Source organism: Strigops habroptila, chromosome 1 (assembly GCF_004027225.2).
Source record: "Strigops habroptila isolate Jane chromosome 1, bStrHab1.2.pri, whole genome shotgun sequence".
NCBI lineage: Eukaryota > Metazoa > Chordata > Aves > Psittaciformes > Psittacidae > Strigops > Strigops habroptila.
In genome coordinates, this window is record NC_044277.2 from 98,744,789 (window position 1) to 98,763,337 (window position 18,549).

General features: G+C 41.2%; 1 protein-coding gene across 4 annotated transcripts in view; it reads left to right on the top strand.

Moving 5' to 3' along the window:
• The window catches only part of SNAP47 (synaptosome associated protein 47), a 30,109-nt gene extending 13,806 nt beyond the window's left edge, over positions 1-16,303 (top strand). For all 4 annotated transcript variants that reach the window (XM_030478748.1, XM_030478738.1, XM_030478721.1 and 1 more), the window contains exons 4-5: positions 4,083-4,213; positions 13,104-16,303. In XM_030478748.1, the coding sequence (XP_030334608.1) occupies positions 4,083-4,213; positions 13,104-13,250 (278 nt within the window). In that variant the 3' untranslated portion in view covers positions 13,251-16,303. The remainder of the gene's footprint in view (positions 1-4,082; positions 4,214-13,103) is intronic.
• Positions 16,304-18,549: the final 2,246 nt, after the last annotated feature.

Below are 18,549 nucleotides of genomic sequence, written 5' to 3' on the forward strand. Positions count from 1 at the left end.
TCACAGCTACATTAGCAGAACCTGTGACTGTAGATGTTGAAGCTGAGTGTCCCTCAGGAGCCTAGCAGCTGGATTGCACCAAACCGTCTTTAACATTGTGCTCTCAGGTGGTGTTGACACTAACTCCACACCACTTTGTGAAAGGATTAACTTAGAGTTTCAACTACTGGCCTGTGTTTTAACTACAGTGTCATTCTTTTTCTGATGGTCACCAATTCAGTATTGTGCCACTCTGTGGGGAAGTCATTAGAAATCAATTTTCCTGATTGCATGCTTCACAGCCCTCTGTTGTTGTTTTTCCTTTGTAAGTTTGTAGCTGGAAGTATATTTGTATTAAATCTGTCATTCAGTTAATTGTAGAAAGTTTAAAACATATTTCCAGTCCAGCAAGTTTTTTAAATAACATCTGGAGTAAACACATTGATTTTCACATCTTAAAAACTAGAATTTTATTATTTGAGAAATTTAGGTGTTTGGATTTAGACTTTAGTTCTCAGGTTAGGTTAATACATAGGTGAAAGAAAACACAGTAGAGATCGAAACCCTTTCACAGTGATAAGAATGACATTACTTACTACTGTTATGTCTTCTAAAATTCTGGGGAGAGTTGGTTTTTGTGTGTTGGTTTTTTTGTAATCCAACCCTGGATTCACTTGGAGAGCTGATGATTTTTTGTCTGTTAGGAATTTAATTCTATCAACAGGTCTGAATCTTCCTTTTTTTCTTAATCATTAGTGACATAAGAGCAAATTGGTGGATGGATTTATTGCCAGTATATTAAAAACAAGTAGAAAAATTAGGCAGTAAAACAATAGCTGAACCTATTTCCGTGCACTGAGCTAAAACTGGAGTTCAACAGCGAGGATAATGTCCTCTTGTTGAAGAGTCATCGAGGGCCATAGCTTGGAAAAGCTTGTTAATTTTTAAGGAAGTAAGTCGTGGGCATCTGGCACTAAAATGTCAGCACAACAACTTAGAGGAAAAACAACCTGCTGCCTTCTTAAGCACTGAGTTATTCCAGCAAATTGGTGTTCAGTTCCTGATGGTCTTAAGGCTGGTTACATAAAATAATTGGTTATACAGCCTAGTGTGCTTAATTTCCCACTGCTCTGCTCTGTTTGCATCTGAGTCAGTGAGTCAAGGATATTGCTCTTCTACCCCCACCTGCATTTCGACTGTTTAATTTGGAAATGTCAGTAAAGAAAACTGGAGGTTATGGAAATCTTGACTTCTCCAGCTCCACCAAAACCCTTGTTTGTTCCTTCCCCGGAGTCTGTCACTGTCTGTCTTCTGTCGCAAGATGGCAGTCACGGACTGTGTTTTAAACCTCTGGGTTTTTTCCGTGGTTGTCCACATGGTGGAAATACTGATTTTTAATTCCCTCCCACCCCCTTTTGTTTGGTTTTTTTTGTTGTTGTTGTTGTTTTTTTGTTTTTTCTTTGTTTGTTTGTTTTGGGGTTTTTTTTGTTTGTTTGTTTTTTGGGGGTTTTTTTTTGTTTTTTGGTTTTTTTCTTTTTTGTCTCCTAAAAGCAGGGGAAAAAGTCTCTATTATGCATCGCTGTCTCTGTACACATATGTGTCAATTTTCAGATAGTGAATGTTGTTTCAGAGACTTAGAGAAGAAATATCCTTGCAGTGGAGATACATCTGTCTCTGTAAACTGGATCATAGTGTTCTTTGTCCTTAGTGGTGAGACGTGAACATTTCCACCACTGTCATAATCTCATCTGGATCCTGTCTGTTTATACTAGTCCTGCCTTAAAGTTGTGCATATTGCATGTTTGTATAAATACAAAAAAAATCATCTTTCCTAAGAGTTTTGGCTTGATGCCACCTAGAAGAGGAATTTGTGAAGGCTTTTATACACACCAGATTATCTGAAAATATTTTTAGCTGCTTTGCATGTCTTTTCTGATTGTATATTCTTGGACCAAGCCACACTTGTATTTAAATGCTTAGGACAGAGCAGTGAGGTTTGTTTTGTAACAGAGGTGGTTCTGTGCTGTATCAAGACAGTACTCTGCTAGCCAATAACATCCTCAATAGTGGCTGATAACAGCTACCCAGCATTAAAAAGTGCAAGAAATCCTACAGTGCCTGTGCAATATAGCAATCTAAGGCAATGCTGTCTCAATCCTGTAGCTGAAGACTGGTGTTTACAGTTTATCCTGATTTTTTTTGCTGCCTACCCCTGTGACTGAATGTTCTCGTTACTGAGTTTCCAGCATGTTGTTCAGTGGTTTTGTGCCTTCTCATCCTCACATGGTGGCAGTGAGTCTCACAGTCCAACTGGGTATAACACAAAACAAAATTGCTTTTTAAGCGTTTCTGCCTTTCTATTCAATTGTCTCCTTTAAAAAAAAAAAAAATTTTTTTTTAAATTTTTTTTAAACTAGAAATGCCAGGTCTTCTTCTTCATCCATTCTTTTTGTGCACCTTTGTCACATCCTCCTCCTATTCTTGTCCTCAGTGAGATTAATGGAGTGAAATGGATAGATTTCTTGTTTTTAATGAAATAATTAGTATATTCTGACACTCAGCTGGTAAGAAACACAAAGAATCTCCTCTGGCTATTTGCTGTCATAGGAAGGACTGTCATTCCCTTCTCACTTTGTCCTCTGAGGGAGACCATGGCAGTAATTTACCACAAGCAGCATTTTTTTGGTGCCTGGTTCTTGGACCCTCTGATTGCAAGGAGCATTTGCAAAGGGTAACACCAGTACAGTGAGTGACTTGCTTGTCTTAAATTTTTTCGGTGTCTGAGTCCAGTGACTCTCGGGCTGATAACTGAATAATTCCAGGGATTATGACTTTGCAGTGATTCCTTGAGAGGGATTTAAGATTTGGTATTTTGGTTTAGCTTTTGTCTTCCTTTTTGTGGGGAAGTAATGCAGTTCAAAGCGGTTGGGTGTACCTTGTCAGCTAGGCGCCAGCTCTTTGACCTGGCGATGAGCTCTGGCATCTGACACACTTTCTGTCCTGATGTACGTAAGAGTTGTTGTCCTGTGCTGGGTCAGGCCATGTGCTCACAGATGGCAGCAGTAGAATTAGCTTTCTTCATGGTGCCTTTTTAACTGGGAGAGCTTTGGAGATGCTTGAAGCGCCTCTAGGAGCCAAGATGTGTGTCTCGGGTGTTTAGCACCCATCTGCATCAGAAATAACAACCTTTCCTTGCTGCATGTCCCTGCTACCCTACTGGGTAGTATCAGATACTGCAATAAGAGCTGATGCTTTAAATAAAAGACAGGTGGCATGTTACATGCAGGATTGCATCCACACTGCTTAGCTGGGGGTGGCTGTTAGCGTCAGTGTTGCCCTTCTGTTCCAAGGGTTTGCTGACTTGACTCTGTCCCAGATCCATCACTTTCAAATTCTTTAATTAAAAAGATTAAAGAGAGAAGAAACAACAGGTGGAGAATCCTCGTTTATCTGATTGGGAGTGTGCTGCTGCTTCTTCGTGCTTGGTTCACATGGATCCCCACAGCCCAAAATGAACCCATTCTCCAGATGCTGCCTTTAATAGTCAGTTGTCTCTTGGCAGCCTGGTCACCTCCAGGTTAGGCGTTGTACACAATACAGCTCAAATTCTTTCTAGGAGAAAAGTCCCCTTCCAAACTGCTATGGAGAAAAGCATAGAATCCCAGAATGGCTTGGGTTGGAAGGGACCTTCAAGACCATCTAGGTCCAACCCCCTGCCATGGACAGGGACACTTTCCACTAGACCAGGTTGCTCCAAGCCCCATCCAGCCTGGCCTTGAACACTGCCAGGGATGGGGCAGCCACAGCTTCTCTGGGCAACCTGTGCCAGGGCCTCAGCACCCTCACAGGGAAGAACTTCTTCCTCAGATCTCATCTAAATCTCCCCTCTGTCAGTTTAAAGCCATTCCCCTTGTCCTGTCCCTACCTGCCCTTGTTGGCCCCTTTAGGCACTGGAAGCTGCTCTGAGGTCTCCCTGGAGCAGAAGAGGGGGAGGGAGGATTGGGTGGAGAGAAAAAAGCAGGGGTCAGCTGATTTTATACTAGCACTGGTCCTCCCCATTGGTACAGGAGATGGCAGTCTGAATATGGGAATTTCTTTTGCAGCCACAGGACTCCTGGGAGGAGTGGTGCAGCCCAGCTCTCCGGTAGGAGGCAGAGAAGGGATGGACAGTGATCACGTCCAGCTGCAAAAGCAAGAGAAGATCTCCCAGGAAGAAGCAAAAGAGCTTAAACAGGTATAAATTGACATAACTTTGACAAGAATTGCTTCACTCCCTTTGGTTCCATCATAAGATACATTTTCGTCATCAGAAACATAGTCATTGTCCTTAACAGAATATTCCTCAGAAAATTCCTGTAATTAGATGGGCATATTTTAAAAATCAGTTAATCAAGCCTGTGATTAAAATACGCTGATAACTTTATAGTTTTGTTTCATTTTGTTTTGGGTTTTTTTACCTATTTTGATCAAATCAAGGATTATCATCAAAATATATGAGTAGGATTATAACCCAAGCAAAATCCTTAACTGTAACCTGTTTTTTCTGAAGATTAATCATCTTAACAATTAAATAATTTTCAGTTCTTTTGTGTTTTCCCTATGCCATCTTACTCTTTTTAGTAAGGAGTAGCAGTTCTATTTCAGAAACATCCACAAAACTGAACGAAGTGTTATATAAACACACAGAACTTGTAGTTGGGAAATAAGTATGCTGTCCAGCAAATTAATAAAGGGGAAATTTTACTAGAAAAAAATACTTAAAAGTAATCCAGTCTGATATTGTTCCTCTAAATGGCTCTTTAAGGAACTTCTCTCGTAGTTGATGTTCAGAACTCTTAGTGAAGAATCCCTCTTTGTAGTAGGTGGTTGATCTAAAACCATGAACAAACTGGAAAAGCAAAAGAGAATGGTTTGAGTGGTTTTTCCATTAAAATAGGTTTACTGGTGGTGATCACAGCCACATCAGAAGATGTGACTGAAGATTAAACTTTATTATTGTTTATTTTCTCCCCTGTAGCATTTTATTCTTTTTGATATTCCAGCTGTATCTTGGTGATAGCATCATGTGAAGTCTGTCCTAATTCCCTTGTCGCTTAGCCAAGCCTGCAGGCTTCCAGCCCCCTTCTTGTATTTTACAGTTGGGAATTAGAATACATCAACTTCTGTTAGCTTGAGTGCATTTGAGAGTCACAAGCACTTAGTAGGGTCTCAAGTGGCTAAAAATAAAAACTTAGTGCACGAAAAATCTATTTATTAACTAAAAAACAGTTAAGTAAGTGAGAGTTTAACTTTTGCAGAAGGTTAATTTCAGAAATTTCTGGAACTCTCTGTGCTGGATTGTAGACTAGAAACAGTGTTAAATGGCCAGTGTGATTTAAAACCAAACACTTTCAGGATGAACTAGAGCTCAAAAGACAATTCTTGTATTTATTTATACCCCACCAAACCAAGAATTTTTAAGCCTGTTGATTATTTGGGGTGAGTTTGTGGGGGAGTGTGTGTGAGGAGAGGATCTGAATTCCAAACTTACAGGCCATGAATTGGCCTGATTTTTCTCCAGTAACTGCTGAACACCTGTTCCCTGAGAGCCAGGCCTCTTTAATCATCATTCCGGTCATTAATAATGTTAAGGTACGTACTTTAATTCCTATAAAACTCCTGTTCCTTTTCATTACTAGGAGTCACCGCATAAATACACAGCCTTAAACCACAACTTGCTTCTGTAACCAAAATACAGTCAAGATCTTTTGACTGAAATTTCTTACTTGGGTTTTTTTCAAAACAAGCCTGACTATTCATCATTTAGTGATTCTCCCGTCTTCTCATCTTTTAAAGAGCTTATCTCCATGATCTCTTATTTTATCAAAAAATAACAGTTTTCTGACGCAGTGTTGACCTTTGGAAGATTTTAAGGGAGAATATTTCTCAGTCGTAATTGTACAAATAGCAGCAATCTGTTCTTCATGCATGCATGTGCTTTGTACAGCTGTTACGTATTCAGGAGGGCCAGTTGTTCCTTCCTTAAATGCCAGCTTTTCAGCACTATAATTCTGATTTGTAGCCAGACCCAAAAAAGCTAAGTACACTATGAAGGGTTGTTGGACTTCTAGTCATGGACTACTAGTGAAGACACATTTTGATACACCTTGCAAAAAAGGCTCTTCAGGAATTGCTTCCCCTCCTCATTACTTGTGATGTGGGTAACTCCAAGAGAACTTTCGAAGCTGGAGAAGAGGAATTTGTGATTAGCAGATATAGTTGTCACTTTTCCTCTCTCCTCAAAAACAAAGTACTTGCAGTAATAACAATAGACGTTTTGCAGCAGGAACTGTTGAATGATACTAAATTCCTTCCATTAGAGCTGAAAACTCTGAGCATCTGCAGTTGTGATTGGGCGCCTGAATAAAAGACCTCACCAGGACTTCATGAAGGGACATTTGTGTCACCGTTTGTGGCAGTGTGAGCTGTGTTCTTTAGCTGTGCTATACATGGAGAAAGAAGCCTCTGAAGTTACTGTGGTCTCTGGCTGAACCTCTGCCTTCCGCCTCGCTATGGCTGACATAATGGCACTGGATGTGGGAGGGGATGTGATAATATTAGCTTAAGGGCTGTGGTCAAAGGGGGGCAATTCACTAAATCTGAATTTATTTTGCCAAACCAGTGCTTTCAAATTTCTCCAACTGTTCCTGCCAAAGAACTGTCCTGATATTTACTGTCTGGAGATTGCATATGCCATGAAGACAGGAACAGTATTAAAGAAGTTAATTCTTTAACATCTGGGAAAAAACACGCATCCCAGTGCATATCTTTGGCATTTGCTTTCTCGTCGTCTTCTCAGGTCAAGGTGGTTCCATTTGAGTCCTTTGCTACTTTCAAAGTCTCTTCAGTGTTTGTTTACCCTTTTATCACACCCTCATCTCAGGAAATCACTACCGTTAGGTCAGAGAAAAAGTGTTTTGTTGAGGAACTGTTCATTCCAAGTGCTAAATACCAAATTTGCTCACAGGATGGCCTGGTTCCATGGCCTATAGTGATCAACAGACAACTGATCTTAAGACGTGTGTAATGACTATGCCTCAAGTTTATTTTTTGGAAGGCACAATGCAGGGAGAGAACTGAAGTCCTCACAACTAATGCTTTGTATTTGCTTGTGTGTAACTTAAGTATTTAATGGCACCAAATTAAAAGGTGATAGTTAAGCCTGTGGAGCTGCTTGAGTATTTTTTTCCAGACAAGGCCAGCAGAATGTTAGTGGCACCATGAGTGCTTAATACTCCCCGAGAAAGTAAGTAAGATCACAGTTCTGTATCAGTCCAAGAAGAAATAATGGGAGAAATCAGCCACCAAGAATAAGATAGTAAACAACGATCATTCCATACTGTCTGAATAGCCACTGCCTCAGAAGAGCTGATGCTTTAAAATTTGTCTGCTTTTGTGTGCTTGGGATACAGGAGACCTGCTGTCCTGTCAGACTTGCCTGTTCACGTGTTTTCTGTGCTCAGATGTTTTGTTCCACAAGAGACAGCCTGATTTTCTAGAGCAGGCAGAAGCCCTTTTGCTAGTGGCTGGTGTAGAGCTTGGATATTTGTACACTAAATGCAACTCTGCGTCTAGCAGAAGGAACCTCTGTGCTTTGCGTATCTACAGGCAAGTACTGATAGCAGCAATCCCAAACAGGAAACATGTTAAAGCAGTTCAAATCCATAGATTTTTGTTTGGGATTTTTGGGGGGTTTTTTTGGTTTTTTTGTGTTGGTTTTTTTTTTTTTTGGTGGGGGTTTTTTTTTTTTTTTTTTTTGTTGTTATGGCAAGCTGCACTTGTCTCTGGAGGCATTAACAAATGTCCTCTAGTAAATTGTGCTGTGGTAGTTTAAGATATTTCTGCGCTCTGCTGTCTCCCTGCCCATTTCCAGGTGCAGCAGGAGAGGATGTAGACAGGACCCTTAATATTTTTGGTGCAAGATCTCTCAGTGTAATTCCCATTGTGGGTTTGAGCTTATAATGGGACTATGCATTGGAATATTTTACATGTTTTCTCCCCTTCTTGCTCACCTGTGATGTGTTCAGCACAGAGGTGAAGTACCATATTAAATTATGACAAGTTATCACTGTCAAAACCTCTGTTTACATCCTAGTTCAGAGTACTGTGAATGACAGTTTCCTATTAACAGGTGAATTTGGCTGCGTTCAAGAGCCATTTCTAGTTTTATGTGCTCTGCTTTAGCATTCAGACCTGTTGGACAGGGATAATAGTGTGGATCTCGGGGAGAATTTCATGGAGTTCAATCTTCAATTGGCAATACTTCCTGCACAGAAAGTGCACAGAAAGTGACACTTTCTGTAGCTTATTTTTACTGCTGGATATTCATTGTAACTTATTTCTTAAGCTTCAGCTAAATTACATTGTTATGATGGCATCTCAGGCCCCAAACCAGATTGAGGTCTCCATTGTTAAGATCTTTAGGATACAATCTCTGTACAATGCCTAACGCTTGGAATTTACATCTTCAGGTGGTGTGGCAAAATGATAAAGTCATAAGGCTAAGTACTGAGCAGGTTCACAGGCTTGGAGTCCTCTCCCATCATTTTGTTTGTGTCTGTGTTGTGACTCTCCTGCTAAGCTAGTTGCTTGGCTCTCACTTGAACCAAAGTAGAGAAGAGTGAGCAGTGCTTGAACAACTCCTTAAGCAGGTACATAAAGTAGAGCAGATGAACTATGATCTAAACTGCACTGCATTGATTAGGTCCCCATAGTCTATACAAGAACTTGAGATAGGTAGCTTGAATGGACACCTCTTCTCCCACCAAGGCCCGAGTCTGCTGTAGTTGAACACTTGACACAGGACAGATGTGGAGAGCAGTGACAAATTTACTTCCTTGTTTTGTACAGCAAGAGCTCTGTGTGGGAATATTAGGTAACTTGCCTGAAGTTGCACAGAAAATCTGTGGCAGAGCCATGAGGATAAATCAGACTTTCCAAATTATAATCCGGTGGCATAAATCTAAAGATGTCTCCATGTGAGATTGACCAGTGCTTGAGGAAATGTGCCTTTAAAATGTGTCTTTGATGGGCTCATACCTGCTGTTTGGCTTTGTGTAACAGATAAAGTTTCACGCTGAGTTTTCATGTCTTGGTTCACCGTCCAAATTGCATACTGGCACAGCAAGCACTGCTGCTTTGAGCGGTTGACAGAACTGGAGCAGTGATAACTAGACATCTTGCCATCATTCTGCTTTGCAAAAATAGCGACCAGCTTTGTCCAGACTTCAGCTTCTAGTAACTCTTTCCAGCAAGCTCTGTGGGCTCTGCTGAAAGAGAGTCTTAACTGTTTCAGGTCCCATTGGATTGAGTGCCAGTACTCAGTTGGAACAGTTGAAGATGCTGCAGGCAAAGGGTTAAGGGATTTATTACCAGACTCTCTTAGGCAAAGAAAATTAACAGATGAAAGTGAGCCGCTTGCCTTTTATTTTTGCGTGTGAGTAACCACATCATCATCAACTGCTGTGTTTCAAGGCAGAGCCTAAATTGGCAGGTGAACTAAGCAGAGCCCTGTAGCTGACTAAGTTTCCATTTTACTGCTTCTGTATTTTAAAAGCTTTTCTGTTCTCAACAATTGTGTCTTTTTCTGTATCTTAAATGTTAAGTATGCTCTAATGAATGCAAAGCCTGTCAAAAGTAATCTGTGTTGAAACTAAAAATAAACTACTTTCCGTGGCAAACCTGGGCCTTTTTTTGGCACAATTTTGATTTACAAATAAATTGGGTTCCTCTTGGAGAGGTAGGGAAGGAGTGTCCCTGCTTCCTTTCTGCATCCTCTTGTGCCAGCCTCTGCTTTGCTGCATAGCTCTCTTGGAGGCTTGCTGCGTGTCACCACATTTACCTGATGTGCTCGCCTCAACCTAGATGTGCTGGGTGAGGAGGTGGCTTGGGAAAGCTGAAATTACCACACTGCTGAGGATGCTCAAGTGATAAACCTTCAAAAGCATGTGCCTGGCAGCAGCAGCAGGAAGTGGAGGAGGAACAGCAGAGGAACCACTCTGGAACATGTGTTGTTCCATGATGTAGAAATCTGCTTTTCTTCTGCTGTGCCAGAAAACAAATTTTGGGATGCTTTTGGGTAAACCTTTTTAGTAAACTTGCTGAGAAAATATCAGTGTGGACCATCTTTAAATCATCTGCAAATGATGAGGCAGGCATCTTTTGCTGCTATCCTTTAGGATATATGGAAGGAGTGAGGTTTCTTCTCTCTTAAACTGGTATAAAGAATTAAAACTTTATTGGAGCAGAGGCTGAAACCCTGTAATCTCTCAGGTGAACACTGAAGCTAGCCCTGCTTTTAGTTGGATGGAGTGGACAAGAAGACCTTTGGAGGTCTTTTCCTAAATATACTGTGACTTTATGAATGGTAGCAGTCATTTCCTGTAGCACTGGCTACATTGTTTTATGTATTTATATGCATGTTCTATATATGGTACATGCAGAAGAAGCTCAAAGGAAAGACTGAAGGAAAGCCACCTCTGAACTTCCCATTTTCAGGTAGTAAGCTTACTTCCTCAGGAGAGGCAAGACCTTATTTCAGCTCCATATTCTGAATTATACGCATGATATATCTGATCATGTCACTTTTCTTTTTCGTGCATACCCTGAACACATCTACCACCTCCAGTTTGGGGAATTCACTCTTGCTTTCCTGTTACAGTGAGAGATCCTGAAGTGTTCCATTTGAGATAGAAACAGAGGGGGGTTTAGCTTGTAGTTTTGGTAAGAACAGACAAAGGTAGATAAAGCTTGATCCATGGTTTGATTTGTTGGTTTGGTTTTTTTTGTTTGGGGTTTTTCTTTTTTCTTCGGCAGCCAAATTGCAAAATCAGTTTTTCACACAGCTCTATTTCTAGCTGTTTGTGGTTTATGGAAAGTGCTGAGAAATACCTCATAGCAGCCTTCCAGTATCTGAAGGTGGCCTACAGGGATGCTGGAGAGGGACTCTTCATCAGGGACTGTAGTGACAGGACAAGGGCCAATGGGTTTAAACTTAAAAAGGGGATGTTCAGGTTAGAAACAAGGAAGAAATTCTTTACTGTGAGAGTGATGACACACTGGAACAGGTTGCCCAAGGAAGTTGTGAATGCTCCATGCCTGGAAGTGTTCAAGACCAGGAACATGGATGGATGGATGGTTGGATGGTGCATTGAGCAACCTGTTGTTGTGGAAGATGTCCCTGCCTGTGACAGGAGGGTTGGAACTAGATGATCTTTAAGGTCCTTTCCAACCCAAACCATTCTATGATTCTGTATTTTACGAGGTAAATCTCACTACTATGACTGATATCTAACTTCAGTCAAACCATTTTGTCTCAAAAAATTCCCCTGCTATTCCAGCTAGATATGATATTCTTCACTGCTTTTCTCAAACCAGTAACTTTCTGGGGGCTGATTTTATATATATATATTCTATATATGTATTCTAAAGGAAAACAAGAGAACTGAGTTTGCCACTTACGAAAAAAATAAATGTGTATAGAGCATCATTCTTTTCCCCTGTTTTACTAAAAGCCACAGATTTATGCTGTTAGGCTGCAGTTCTGGTATCTTCAGTAGCATCACCTGGATGCTCATGTAGCACAGCAGTTGATGTCATGGGATAGTGCTGGGATAATTTGCTTTCTTGGAGACTTACTGCAATTGATTGGATAAACTACTCTTATTAAGCAGGCAATGCAAGGATATCCTCATGGACCCATCTGTGGATACCTAAGGAAGCAGATCATGTAGGCCAGCAAAGACCTTATGATCTGAAGTAACTTGGAAGCTGGATTTCCAGTCAGTATGGTACAGTGCTTGCAAATCTCCTTCTGATACATCTGAGAGAAGGCAGCTGAGACTTGCCCATCAGGCAGGTGCTTTCAGTTCATGCTTCCAGGCTTATTAAGGGAGTAGCCACAAGAGGGAAGAAAAGGCAGTGATATAAATCAGTCCTTGGGCTGCTGCTAAAAGGAGCCAGTGTTACAGGATGTGGAATTAAGACAGATTTTTCTTGTGTAGTTTGGATCTCTGCTCTTGGACTTGGTTGTGTGAACTGATGAAAATGAAAGTTGAGTAGACCCCGTAAGTCAGTGTATGGTATTGTTATGGATGTCTCAGCCTTGAAAATATATCAGCTTGGCTTTCTCCTTTCATTTTAGAGGCTTCTGCCCTGTTTGGACCAGTATCTAGGCTTTTTCAGACTACATGGTCTCCTCACAATCTTGGAGTAGCTGAGGGTGTTAGCTTGCAGTTCCACATATGAACAGTAATTTGCTAAGTGTACTGTAAACTGGTTGATATGTAATACAATGCTTATAGCCTGCAGTAGAGCTGTAGCCAGTGCATCTGTTATTTCTCATCTTAGGTACAGCCTGAGCCTCTTGGCTGCCTTGATGTCTGTTCATACCACACCACCCTTTAGTCCCTTGAAAATAATAGAATCATAGAATCATAGAATTGTAAGGGTTGGAAAGGACCTTAAGATCATCTAGTTCCAACCCCCCTGCCATGGGCAGGCACACCTTGCCCTAAACCATGTGGCTCAAAATGATTTGTTTGGTTGCCTAAGTCTCACTTTTCCCATCTGCTTCAACCACTGACACTTCTTTCTTTAGTGGAGTGTAGTAAAAGAACAGTTTCTGTCCTTTGACCTTGTCCGTGCCTAACATTACTATGCCTTCAGCCACGTAATCCCCTCCTGGCTTTGTACCAGCTGTGCTCGCTTTCAGTAGCAGCTCTCAACATGCACATCATCTCTGTACAAGCTACTGCTCTGGGATGCAGACATACCAAGGAGATAATAACAGAGCCAACAAACAACAAAACATGCTTAAATGATTTTTATTTCTAATTTATTCTCTTCCCTCCCCTATAACCCTAACAGTTCAGATTTGAATTTTCTGGTCTTTAGTTTCTTGTTTCATTCATCTCAATTCACTTTATCAGAGTAAGACATTTCTTTTCACCAGCATGCTTCAGGGCCGACTCCAATAAATGAAATAAGATTGTAGCAATGAAATAACTAATTGCCGTGGGTCTGTTACATTTCTCAAAGAACCAGCCAGTCGATTGCTGAAAGCTCTCAGTCTTTTCTTCTAACAGATACTGAAGAAGCTGAAGGGCCTTGCCTTGGAGACAGAAGCCGAGCTGGAGAGACAGGATGAAGCTCTTGATTCCATCACTACCTCTGTAGACCGCGCGACGCTGAATATTGACAAGCAGAACCGCAGAATAAAGAAACTGACGTAGTGCCTGCAGGAGCCAGTGGGGATGGTATCATGAGGAAGAGGAGGATCAGAGAACTGTATTTATCAAGACTGTTTCTTTAACAGACACTTTGTGTGAGAGCTGTTTGTAATATTGTCTGGAGTACAATGCTGCTGTTACTAAGTTCCTGTGGGTTTTGAAAATGTTTCCAGACTTAGATGATGTTTGAAGGCTGATTTAGGATTAAAAAGGCCAAGAACTTTTAGTTGCGGTGGAACAATGATAGTGGCTTCTTTACTACAGAAAATCTGTAAATATGAAAGGATGTGATATAATCTGAATCAACTTTTATGTGCTTTTTTTATGTTGCTGCTTTTGAAAGGTTTGGGTTTTTTACTGCTATGAAGAAGTGAAGGAGAAATGAACTGCATATGAGACTACTTTAGATGATTACAGCTTATTAATTCTCTCTCAAGGTCTTTCTTTAAAAAAGTTAATAGCCGAATTAAAGACCAGATGGCCAACTGCAAGTCATTGAGGCTTTTTTTTGTAAGTTAATGCTGAGGTGAGCAAATGATCGTGATAAAACCTTGTGTTCCCTGAACAAATGTTTTTAATAGGTTTCAATAGTGCTTTTAATGTACACAGAAATTTTATAAGAATAATGAAGACTTAGTGGCCACAGCTGTCTGCCACATCCTGGAAAATGGAGAAGAAAGTTAGTTAATGTGCGTGTATTGGTAGAGATATCTACTCACTGTGCAGATTTTTTTTTGCCACTTGATAAGTGTTTTGCTTACTTAAATCACTTATAAAAAATATCAAAGTTAAATATGTTCACTTTCCAAAAGGAAATACTGATCATCAATGGTCATGTACATGTTTTTGGGTGTTTATTTTTCCCCTTTAAACTGCACGCGTAGTGAAGGAATTGATTTTGGAGTGGAGAAAGTATTATTCTTCGTGGGTGAATCTGTTCAGTTCTTGGAGTTCATTGTTTGTATCCCTCACTTGCACACAGTGGTTTTAGATTTTTGGTAGTAGTCTGACATGGGATGCAGTGTCCTCAGAGCATCATGAGCACAGCGTTCACTTAGTGTGGTCCCTAAATAGCATGGTGGAGCTGGGCTGCCACATATCTGATGGATGTCAGTGAAAGGTCTCTTGTCCTTTTGCTTCTCTGTCCTTCATTTTCCACGGATCTCTCTACCGTTCATCTCTAAGTCTAAATGGGAACTTCATGAGTCATGTAGAGCATCATGTGGTTTTTGTGTGTCTACTTCAGGCGCATAGGCTGAGGGGCCTGTTGCTGGAGCTGTAGGCATCTGTATAATATTTGGTAGTTGTGGTACCTCCGTCTGTTTCATGGCTTTTATTTATTTGTACTAACTGGTGGTGAAACATTTCAAGACTTCTCGTAGACCTGTATTTCTAAAATAAAAGGGAATACTGTAATTTTTTTGTCTAATAGGTTTTTTTGAGTTTACAGTTGGCTCCACAAAGACTACAGGACAGCGAGACCTCTTCTCCCCCTAACCTACTTGATATTACATGGGAGAGATTTCAGGTAATCCATGTAGCATAGAATTGTAGAATGGTTTGGGTTGGAAGGGACCTTAAAGATCCTTCAGTTCCAGCCCCTTGCTACAGGCAGGGACACCTTCCACTAGACCAGGTTGCTCCAAGCCCCATCCCACCTCGCCTAGAACCCTGCCAGGGATGGAGCAGCCACAGCTTCTCTGGGCAACCTGTGCCAGGGCCTCACCACCCTCACAGGGAAGAACTTCTGCCTCAGACCTCATCTAAATCTCTCCTCTGTCAGTTTAAAGCCATTCTCCTTGTCCTGTCCCTACCTGCCCTTGCCAAAAGCCCTTCTCCAGCTTTCTTGTGGGCCCCTTTAGGCCCTGGAAGCTGCTTTAAGGTCTCCCTGGAGCCTTCTCTTCTCCAGGCTGAACAACCCCATCTCTCTCAGCCTGTCTCCATAGCAGAGGTGCTTCAGCCCTCGGAGCATCTTGGTGGCCTCCTTTGGACTTGCTCAAGATGGACATTTCTGTCTTGAAATCTAGAATGAAACATTTAGGAAGAGCAAACTGCTGGTAATGATGCTGGCGATGCAACCCAGGACATGGTTGGCTTTCTGGGCTGCAAGCGCACATATCTACCACCACTGGCAGAGAATACGCATTTCTTCAGTTTGTACAGTTCAGCAGCTATTTGAGTTCAAAGTAGCTGTTGTAATATGTGTGTGTGTGGGGGTGTTGGGGTTTGTTTGTTTGGTTTTTATTTGGTTTTTTTTTTAAGTGTCTATATTAAAAAATTCTTCTTGTACTGCTTTCAAATACAACACTTCTGGTGCAATATTTTTAACTAATGAAGTTTTGAACTGTTAATTCCACTAATGGTGTGAAACTTTCCTGTGTCAGGGTATTTCAGCCTACCTTTTAAAGAATGGTACAGTAAATCACATAGCGTACGTTAATTTTCAAGATCTTACTCTACCTTGTTTTGTATTACTTCATATTTGTTAGATTTGAGTATTACACTGCAAGTTCTCGATTTACAGTCCAAGTTGTTACTGGCATGCACTTTATCTACTTGCTGGATATGGCAATTACATATACATTCACTATGTGCTGTGAAATTAAGTACTGTCTGGGGTTCTCTTGTTTGTTTCTGATCCCCAAATCACTGTTGTTTTACTGTGAAAGGAAGATATGTTTGCACAACTAATTATTTAATGAATTTCAAAGTGTACTTTGCACAAAATGTATGTGAACTGAACCTGATGCTGACTGGGAATGAATCTCTGAGCTGAATTAGTCCAAACCAGGATTGCCAAAAGTAAATCCTAATGACATGTCATTTAGTTTAGCATTTGTGGTGCCATACTTGTGTTGTGGTTTTTAGAACTAGCTATTGCATCTTATTCAATATTTTGTGGTTTGTATTAGTCCAACATTTCCACGATAAAACAAAAAATTGTAATATTGTTTATAAGAAGTGACCCATTCTAGAGCTGTGTATTAGCTGAATTTCATGTGCCCGGAGGACTTTCAATCTGTAATTTCTTCTTATTAAACATCTTGGAATAGTCATCTACTCTCTTTTATTCATTTGGCTGTGTAGTTGCAGTAAAAATACTCTAGCCACCACCTTGTCATACTGTGGAGCAAAATTTAATGTAGCAGTTCTGTAGGACTGGGTTTAAGGATAGGGTTTTTTTTATTATTATTAAAAAAAAAGGAGGGGGGAATATTAACAGATGGAATGTTATCAGTGTGAATGTTTACTGTTCTCAGCTGAAAAATGAAGTGGGTACAGCCACTGTGTACGCTGTGGGTACACCGCACAGTGTACCTGGTGGCTGGAGACTGCGGCATAGGAGCTGCTCCTGCTCTTGGAGAGTGGACTGAGATTCACAGAATTGTAGAATGGTCTGGGTTGGAAGTGACCTTAAAGATCATCCAGTTCCAACTCTTGCCATGGGCAGGGACACCTTCCACTAGACCAGGTTGCTCCAAGCCCCGTCCAACCTGGCCTTGAACACTGCCAGGGGTGAGGCAGCCACAGCTTCTCTGGGCAACCTGTACCAGGGCCTCACCACCCTCACAGGGAAGAACTTCTGCCTCAGATCTCATCTAAATCTCCCCTCTGTCAGTTTAAAGCCATTCCCCCTTGTCCTGTCCCTACCTGCCCTTGCCAAAAGCCCTTCTCCAGCTTTCTTATCAGCTGCTTTAGGCCCTGGAAGCTGCTCTAAGGTCGGCTGGGTGCCTTCTCCAGGCTGAATACCCCTAGCTCTTTTAGCCTGTTTCCATAGCAGAGGTACTCCAGCCCTTGGATGATCTCTGTGGCCTCCTCTGGACTCAGTCCAACAGAACTCCAAGAACTGCCTGGACATGTTGCTATTTGAACAGTGGTACAGAAGTATAAAGACTTTACTCACATCAAACTTCTATTTCTATATTACAATATAGCTTGTGTCATTGCCAAAATTGCTTACAGCCTCCAAAGTTTCCTTCTACATTAAACCCTTTTATTAATGTCTCAGAGCTGGAGTGGTGCTTCATGGGGGAAGATGCAGCAGGTAATGTGCCAAACATTATTCTTGTGTTTTGTTCTTCACTGGCATATTGTTATCAGCCGGAGGCTTAGAGGCATAGCTTAGGATAATTTTTGCCTTTTATATGTGCAGTTTCTTAGTTCTTTGCAGTACTTTGCATGTGAAAAGTACAGGGCTTTGTCATTAAGAGACATAAGGAAAAACCTAATAAAAGTGGTTCTAACATATAAAATAAAAAGGTATCACTTGGTCAGGCTTTTCAGATCTTGCAAAACAGAACTAGATTGTGTTGTATCATAGGGTAGGTTTATAATCCGATGTGTGTTCATGGAAGTCATGAGTGAGCCTGAAATGACCAGAACTTAAACGTATTTCTGCATAGGAGTTTGAATTTCTCCTCTGGAATTACTGAAATGCTGGTGATAAATGTGGCACGTTGTGGCCCTCAGACAAGTGGTGTAAAGAGCTTTTTTCAGGCAATTGATTTAACCAAAGCCTCATAATAGCTGTCTGTGTTTCCAGAGCCAGTGCTTTGAAACCACTGGTATGCTCTTCACAGAAGGAAATAGAGCAAAGCTGCTTGCAACTGTCATAGACTATCTGTGGGTAGAGTTTGGGGGAGAAATTGGATGTATTTATTCTTTAATATGACGAACCATGGCAGCGGTATCCCTTGCCTCTGCTCGCTATGCATGAGCAATGTCAAACCTCTGCCTGGTAGAGGGGAAAAATGAATTTGTAATGGTCCTAGTCATAGCTTTAAGCGCCAGGCTTTGCAGAGCAAACAGTGCTTGGCTTACCTATCATGCTGGGCTTGTGTGTTTGCAGCTTAGCCCGAGGCTCCTGATGGACTATCTGTTGTGGACTCGGTGAGAAGCGTGCTGGCTCAGGCTTTGCCCACCAGCCTTATCCCTGTGCTGGTGGTGCAGCATGTACTCACTCATCCCAACCCGGTGAGTCTGTGCTGTCAGGGGTGAGAGTAAATATGCTGTGTGTGGGCACCTGTGTGTGAGCCAGGGCACACTGAAGACAAAACAAGCACCCTGGATTCAAGCTGCGTCCTGTTTGAAGTGAAGTGTTTGCTTAATGGTTTGAAAGTCCAGCCTAGCTTCTGTCAAGTGGTTTAATTTTACACCAGCAGATTTTAACCCTTTTATGGTTTGGCAGCAGAGGGGTTAAAGTAGTTCGAGGCCAAAATTAAGAAGCCTGAGTTCAGGATTCTGGTGTTTTTTGATTCTTAAGAGTTTAATTATAGAATCCTGGAATGGTTTGGATTGGAAG